At 51.9% G+C, this 7907-nt stretch overlaps 1 protein-coding gene across 3 annotated transcripts; it reads right to left on the bottom strand.

Moving 5' to 3' along the window:
- Positions 1-368: 368 nt before the first annotated feature.
- On the bottom strand, positions 369-5869 carry APOBEC3C (apolipoprotein B mRNA editing enzyme catalytic subunit 3C). 3 transcript variants are annotated; one of them, XM_064368340.1, is made up of 5 exons: positions 5798-5869; positions 5080-5203; positions 3351-3507; positions 938-1217; positions 369-710 (listed from the first exon to the last, which is right to left on the bottom strand). In XM_064368340.1, the coding sequence occupies exons 2-5, from the start codon at positions 5094-5096 to the stop codon at positions 556-558; spliced, it is 609 nt and encodes a 202-aa protein (XP_064224410.1). In that variant the 5' UTR covers positions 5097-5203; positions 5798-5869; the 3' UTR covers positions 369-555. The 3 variants fall into 3 exon arrangements, with proteins under 3 accessions (XP_064224410.1, XP_064224408.1, XP_064224409.1); XM_064368338.1 differs by lacking the exons at positions 5080-5203; positions 5798-5869 and having other exon boundaries at positions 3351-3946; XM_064368339.1 differs by lacking the exons at positions 5080-5203; positions 5798-5869 and having other exon boundaries at positions 938-1189; positions 3404-3946.
- Positions 5870-7907: the final 2038 nt, after the last annotated feature.

Below are 7907 nucleotides of genomic sequence, written 5' to 3'. Positions count from 1 at the left end.
CTGTCACCTAGGCTGGAGTGCAGTGGCGTGATCTCAGCTCACTGCAGCCTTGGCCTCCTGGGTTCAAGCGATTCTCCTGCCTCAGCCTCCCGAGTAGCTGACATTGTAGGAATGAGCCACCAGGCCTGAGTAATTTTTTTTTTTTTTTTTTTTTTTTTTGTATTTTTAGTAGACATGGGGTTTCACCATGTTGGCCAGGCTGGTCTCAAACTCCTGATACCAAGTGATTCTCTCACCTCGGCCTCCCAAGGTGCTGAAATTATAGGCTTGAGGCTCCACCCCCAGCCTATGTTAAGTTTAATAAGATTTTGTTGGAGAGATGGGAAGAGCCAGGTTAGGGGCGCCAGGCTGGGGAATGCATTCTAAGGGGGTGGATGGAGACAGCCATGGAGGCAGAGAGGGGCCTCTGCAGGAGGAGCCCGGGAGAGCCAGGAGGAGGCGGTGAGGCAGGGAGCACTGTGGAATGGGCCTGAGGACAGGAGGAGCTCAGGATGATCCAGCAAAAGCAAAGCTGGTCCAGGATGGGTTGGAGGCCCTCGCAGGAAGAGCAGGAGGCTAGAGCAGCCAGACAGGGAGACCCAGGGAGACCCCTCTCTGGAGAATCTCCTGCAGCGTTCTGTCCAGGGATAGAGAGTTGTCTTGTAGTCTCTTCCAAGGCTTGAATGTCTGACCGTTATTGTACACGAAGATTTCCCAACAATATTCAAAATCTGTGAGAAAAAAAAAACAGGAGAAAGCAGTGAGGGCCCAGCAGGCCTCTCTCCCGGGCCCTGGGCCCTCCTCTCCCAGGCCAGGTCTCCTGGCTGCCACTTGCAGTCACCACCAGCCTGTCCCCACAGGTTCCTCGGGGACACTGCCCCGCCCCACAGCATTGCAGACCCACCTGTCCCTCATGCCATCCCCCGCCACCTGCTCTCCTCAGCCCTGCACATCTCACCTTCATAGCCCATGATCAGCACGGAGGCGCCTTCCTGACTCAGCCTGCGGAGCCCCTGCTGGAAACCTGGATTCCAGAAGTAGTAGAGGCGGGCAGTGAAGATGGTGAGCCTCACGTTTCTGTGCCTGGCCAGGAACTCGGCCACCTGCCCTGCACACTCTGGGCAAGGGCTCCAAGAGGCGTACCAGGTGACCTCGTAGTCCTTGTTAGGAGACAGCATGTTGTGGCAGAACCAAGAGAGGAAGCACATTTCTGCATGACAGGAGGGATCAGGACTCACCTAGGGAAGGAGGAGGAGGGGGTAGGGGGAGCTCAGACCAGGAGCAGGAGGAGTGCAGGGGTGGGGCGATGGGAGCAGAGGGCAGGCCAGGAGCCCCAAGGCATTTCTTTCTTGATGTATTTTTGAGACAGGGTCTCTCTCTGTTGCCCAGGCTGGGGTGCAGTGGTGAGATCTGGGCTCAGTGCAGCCTTGACCTCCCAGGCACAAGGAATCTTCCCACCTCAGCCTCCTGATTAGCTGGGGGTGCAGGTGCGTGCCACCACCCCTGGCTTATTTTTTTTTTTAGAGACAGGGTTTTGCCATGTTACCCACGCTGATCTCAAATTCTTAAGCTCAAGCAATCCTCCTGCCTCAGCCTCCCAAAGTTCTGGGACTATGAGTGCAAACCACCATGCATGGCCTTATTTTATTTATTTACTTTTAATTTTTATGGGTACATAGTAGATGCAAGGGCATTTAATTGACTGAGTTTCCTCCTTCCATCCTTCTCCTTCCTTTCATTATTTTTATTTTTTCCCAAGACAGAGTCTTGCTCTGTCACCAAGGCGGGAGCACAGTGGGGTGATCTCAGCTCACTACAACCTCTGCCTCCCAGGTTCAAGCGATTCTCTTGCCTCAGCCTCCTGAGTAGGTGGGATTACAGGCGCCCACCACCACGCCTGGCTAATTTTTGTATTTTTAGTAGAGACAGGGTTTCACCACTTTGGCCAGGCTGCTCTCGAATTCCTGACCCCTGGTGATCCACCTGCCTCGGCCTCTCAAAGTGCTGGAATTACATTGAGCCACCACACCTGGTCCCTTCCTTCTTTATTTGATTGAGACTTTCCCTGTCTCATCACGGCCTCATGTGTGAATTCTGGCATCCATTCTCCCAGGCATCCATTCAGGAGGCATCCTCAGTCCCTGCTGTGGCCTGGCCCCCTAGGGTCTGCCTTGTTCCCTGCCTGCCTTCTGCTGGGGAGGTCACTGGACCAGCATTGCCCCATGGAGTTCAAGGTTGACCATGGGGGCTACCGAGCACCTGAAATGGGGCTCTGATTAGAGATCTTGACATGTCTCAGAATAAAATGAATGTTCACCTCTCTGGTGAGGAATTTTATATTAATTATATGTTGAAATTGTATGTGAAAGATTAGAGCTAAGGCAGACATTAAAATTACTTCTGCCAGTTCTTGTTGCTTTTTTAGCTTATGGGGACTGGAACCCCTTCACTCCTGAGCCCTGGGTGTTTCCATGGCCAGCACCACCGTCAGCCAGGCCTGCCCAGAACACAGACAGCTCCCTCCCCAGACACACTGTGAAAAGTCTCCTGCCTGGGTGGAGAGTGGGACATGACAGGGTGGGGAGATGGTCAGTGGTCCACTGTGGGCAGCAGGGTGAGGATCGAGGGTTCACCATCCTGTGATGATGTGTCCTTGACATCCAGGAATCAGGGCAGTGGTGGGGGAGGCCACACCAGCCCAGCAGTGACTGACACAGACACCACGCTGGACACCCCACACCCCGCATCCCATAGCTGCTGTTTCCTGAGGACTGCTGGACGCACAGCTCCATGACAAGATTTTAGGAAACAAATCAAGAATCAGGGTGCTGGGCTCCAAACAACGCCTTTGTGAAGAGGACAACCCCCTCCAGGCTAGGATCCCAGGAGAGTCAGGCAGGAAGATCTGAGCCAAGGACTTAAAAAATGTGGGAGGGCATTGGGCATGGTGGCTCACACCTGTAATCTCAGCACGTTAGGAGGCCAAGGTGGGTGGATCACTTGAGGTCAGGAGTTCAAGACCAGCCTGGCCAACGTGGTGAAACCCCATCTCTACTAAAAATGCAAAAGAATTAGCCAGGCATGGTGGCAGGCACCTGTAATCCCTGCTACTCAGAAGACGGAGGCAGTAGAATTGCTTGAACCCCAGAGGTGGAGGTTGCAGTGAGCTGAGATCATACCACTTAAGTCTAGCTTGGGCAACAGAACAAAACGCTGTCTCAAAAATAAAAGAAAGAAAGAAAAAGAAAATGTGGGAGAAGAGCACACGCTGTAGAGCCCCTGCTGGCCACGTCTCTTATTGTTGTGTTTTCTGCATGGCATGCCAGCTGTTTAGCTCCTTTTTGGGGGTGCAACTAGGACGTTGGTGCTACCTGGTTTCGGAAGACGCCACTCTTCCAGGAGGCAGGTGAGCGGTGCTTTGTACCTTCCACTGTGAAGCACAGCCAGGTTTCGTTCCGACCGTAGGCTTTCCGTAGGTTTCTAAAGTGGAAGTAGAATATGCCCGGATACATAGCATCCATCGGGTGTCTGAAGGCACAAGAGAGAAACCTGCCAATGCAGAGCGGCCCCGGGTCCTCGGGGCTGATGGACACTGAATCCCACTCCCTGGACGGCCCTGGGCTCTGGGCCTCCCGCATCCCTGCACAGCCCTGAGCATGTCTGCCCCTTTCCCAGGCAGGAAGACTGGGAGAGAGAAAGAGGAGGGGATGCTGACAGGGGCAGCCAGGTGACCTCTCCTAGCTGGAACCCCAGCTCTGGACCTACCAATGGGCCACCCTCCACCTCCCAGTTTTTCTGCCACACATCTCCCAACCCATTAGGAAAATGCAACAGAGAATACAACTCTCCACCCTAAAATAATTGCTTGAACATTTCGGTTCAGTTCCTTCCTCACATTTTACCTGTCTGATGACAATGACGATTCTTTTTCTTTGGGATCATACAGAATTCCCAGACCCAGGCTACTCTCATTTTTTTTTTTTTTTTGAAGCTGAGTCTTGCTTTGTTGCCCAGGCTGGAGTGAAGTGGCTTGATCTCAGCTCACTGCAACCTCCGCCTCCCAGGTTCAAGTGATTGCCTGCCTCAGCCTCCTGAGTAGCTGGGAAAACAGGTGTGGGTCACCACGCCCAGGTAATTTTTGTACTTTTAGTAGAGACGGGGTTTTGCCATGTTGGCCAGGCTGGTCTTGAACTCCTGACCTCGTGATCTACCCGCCTCAGCCTCCCAAAGTGTTGGGATTACAGGCGTGAGCTACTCTTCTAAGTGCTACATGTGCCTGAGGCCTGCAAGAGCCAGCTCCATTTTACAAAGGAGGTGCCAGAGGCACAGAGGGCAGGGTAATCTGCCCAGGCCACAGAGCTGGGGTGGAGGATGGAGCTGGGGACCGTTTCCAGACCAGCCCTGTCCAGCCTCTGCATCACAGGCCCTGCAGGAGGGAGCCACTGGGGACCGGCCTCTCTTCTTACTAAATTTTAAAATAAGAGCATTTCCCTTGATCATTGAATTTTTTTTATCTCCTTCCACGTTACTGGTCATGTTCTACAAGAAGAAGAGTGACCTTGGATTGGAACCTATGTGTGGGGACATCTGCTCACCGTGGAGTCATCCTTGGGTGACATGATTTATCTTGTGCTTCAGAGACCGTTTCCTCCCCCACACCCTCTCCTAAGACTTTGTATTTAAGCAAAGTAAATCTTACAGAAAATCCACCAAAGCCCTGTGAACAAAATGCCAGATTGCTCCAATCTTCCTTTGGTTCAGTTCTCCCCATTCCAGAGCTGAGGAATGGTGGGAAGCACGCAGAGGGAGCACCTTCCCAAGGCGGGGAGCACCAGCCTGGCCATGACTTTCAGGGGAGAGTCTCAGCAGGAGGCCTGAGCTGGGGCAGGCCGGGGAGACAGCCCATGCAGAAGCAGCAGTGGGGCAACCACACAGCAGAGCAAAGAGCCTGGCTGGGAGTAGGGGCGGCAGAGGAGCCAGAGAGGACGGAGCCCAGGGCTGGGGATGGGTAGGGGCAGGGGAGGCCAGGGCTGAGGCCCAGCAGGCCCACCAGGCAGGAAGGAGCAGGAGGGGCCCAGCAGACACAGCGGGCAGCGGTACCTGATCGGTGGATTCATGCTCAGCCTCTTTGCTAGGTTTGTCCCAGTCCCGCTCTTTTTCTGAAGCGCTGTGGTTTCACTTCCTGCCTGTAGGGTCCAGCCCTACCGGGTCTGGTGGGTGTTCTCTTTGTGTGTGGAGAGGAGAGATTGTAGAAACAAAGAATCAAGACAGAAACAAAGAATCAAGACGCGGGGATAAGAGAAAGGCAGCTGGGCTCTGGAGGCTTCTACTACCAAGCCTGACTTGCTGGGCAGCGAGTGCTGTCCTGGCTAACTTAGTTACAGCTGCAGGTTGCAGCTTAAAGTTACAACTGCAAGTTATAGGCTTGTAACTTGCATTTGTAACTTTAAGCTGTAACTTGCAGTTGTAACTTTAACTTGTAACTTGCAGTTGTAACTTTAAGCTGTAACTTGCAGTTGTGACTTTAACGTGTAACTTTAAGCTTGCACTCTTGCCTCGTGGTCATTCTTTACAATGTCCCTTCCATTCCTAAACCAACTTCACCCACAAGGTCCCATATCATAACAATAGAGTAAAGGTTACCATAAGAACTAACGATCCTACAGGATTAATTATGTACTTATTTCTAGATCTTATCTCTATTTCAGCTGTAATGTTCTTGCTACATTCTCTAACTATGTATTCATTACACAAGACAGGTTCTGCCTTCAACTTCTTGCCTTGGCACCTATGCCGTTTTCCACCCACACCCGCTTACAGTGTCTTGCTGCAGCTGGACAGTCCTCCTTAAAGTGACCTCGCAGGGCCTTGTGAGTCACGGCCCCCCTCCATTCCTGCTCAGGCACTGCTGTGGGAGGCCCTGGGGTGCTTTAGCTTTCTCTGGCTCTGGCCCTCCTTCTGGTTTTCTCCGGGTCCCTCCCCCTGGCAGAGGAACCTCTCATAAAGACAGGTTGCCCTGTCTTTGTCTTGGGCAGGAGCCAAGGCCAAGACATTGCAGAAAGGCATTGCAGCCAGAGCCCAGGAGGCGGGTCCAGACCAGGCTGAGAGAGGGGCAGGTGCCCCCTCACCTGGTGGATAGATAATCCCCTCTGCACCACCCCCTCCCCAGCCCTAATGTCTGCGCAGAGTTTGGAGCAGCACCTCCCTGTTGAGTGAGGGGAGGTTTTGAGACTCCAGTGGTGAAGGAAGCATGGACTCTGAACAGCAGAAACGAAGGCTTAGATGTTCTTCTAGTCCCCGGCTGTGTGCTGGCTCTGTTGCAGGCGTCCCCTCTTCCAACCTCCCAGCTTCCAGAGGGCGGGGGGCAGATCAGCCCCTCAGAGGGACTGTGAGGTCTGTGACATCAAGGAGGGGAGGGAGATGTCTACAGACAGGCTCACTGCCCACGGGGACCTCTCAAGGGGTTCTGTGAACCAAGAACATGCAAAACACACACACACACACACACACACACACACACACATCCTTCTGATTACTTAAGTTCATCTAAGCATATTTTGGAGGAATACATGTATGTTGTATTCTTGAAATAATCTTCCTGAAGAGATTCCTTTAGGAGGAGTCTGTTCCAGTTGGAGAAGCTGTGCTCTCTGTAGAGGCTCTGAACTCCTCTGGCTGCAACCTGCAGGCAGATAGGGAGGAGGCTGCAGGGGTGTTGATGGGCCCCTACCTGCATGGAAGCTTTTCCTCTCTCTGCACAAAGTGGACTCCCAGTGATGGTTTTTGGAAGGTGAAGTTTCTATTGCCATCAGAAACAGATGGACAAAGGATAAGAACATAGCTGGGCCGGGCGCGGTGGCTCACACTTGTAATCCCAGCACTTTGGGAGGCTGAGTGCACAGATCACGAGGTCAGGAGTTCAAGACCAGCCTGGTCAACATGGTGAAACCCTGTCTCTACTAAAGATACAAAAAAATTAGCCGGGCATGGTGGCGGACACCTGTAATCCCCCCTACTCAGGAGGCTGAAGTAGGAGAATAGCTTGAATCCAGGAGGCGGAGGTTGCAGTGAGCCGAGATCTCAACACTGCACTCCAGCCTCGTCGACAGGGCAGGACTCTGTCTCAAAAAAAAAAAAGAGCATTGGGGAAAAATAAACAGTTCCATTTACCAGAAATATGCTTTGTAGAAGAAAATGTAATAATGACCCTAGACTCGGAAGGCCTCCTCAAACCCAGCCTAAGGCGGCAGTCAAGGCACACAGTGGGTCAGGGACACCAGCTCTGTAGCCAGGCAACTCTGAGATCTGCCCCTTCCTTACTGCATGACACTTAATGCCTCCAGGCCTCTAATATTCCTCATCTATAGATGGACATAATAATACCCAGCTTATAGGGTTATGGGGAAGTTAAAAACGTGAAACTTTACGTAAAGAATTTCGCACAGTACTTGGAATGTTAATAGAATGAAAGAAATGATCGTTATTATCATTAGTCACACTACATTTTAACTAATTAATTAATATTTGTTTTTCTGAGCGGGAGTCTTGCTCTGTCACTGAGGCTGGAGTGTAGTGGCTTGATCTCTGCTCACGGCAACCTCTACATCCAGGTTCAAGCGATTTTCCTGCCTCAGCCTGCTTAGTATAGCTGGCACTGTAGGCGGGAGCCACCATGTCTCATTAATTTTTTTTTTTTTTTTTTTTTTGTATTTTTAGTAGAGATGAGGTTTTACCATGTTGGCCAGACTGGTCTTGAACTCCTGACCTCAAGTGATCCTCCCACTTCAGCCTCCCAAACTGCTGGGATTACAGGTGTGAGCCACTTGCCCAGCCCATTTAATTTTTTAAAAAACAATTTCAGGCCAGGTTTGGTGGCTCATACTTGTAATTCTAGCACTGTGGAAGGCCTAGGTTGACGGATCACTTGA

The sequence above is a fragment of the Aotus nancymaae genome, unplaced genomic scaffold, assembly GCF_030222135.1.
Source record: "Aotus nancymaae isolate 86718 unplaced genomic scaffold, 86718_ANA_hifiasm-v0.15.2.pri h1tg000076l, whole genome shotgun sequence".
Classification (NCBI taxonomy): domain Eukaryota; kingdom Metazoa; phylum Chordata; class Mammalia; order Primates; family Aotidae; genus Aotus; species Aotus nancymaae.
This window is presented reverse-complemented; position numbering and strand designations above follow the sequence as displayed.

Bases quoted from the DNA above. Each gene is read 5' to 3' on its own strand.
- APOBEC3C (XM_064368338.1), bottom strand. From the start codon at position 3,617: ATGCGGGAGGCCCAGAGCCCAGGGCCGTCCAGGGAGTGGGATTCAGTG. The intron at 1,218-3,350 runs GTAGCACCAACG...CTCCTTCCCTAG, and splicing joins GTGGCGTCTTCCGAAACCAG to GTGAGTCCTGATCCCTCCTG. The intron at 711-937 runs GTGAGATGTGCA...TTTTTCTCACAG, and splicing joins GCTGATCATGGGCTATGAAG to ATTTTGAATATTGTTGGGAA.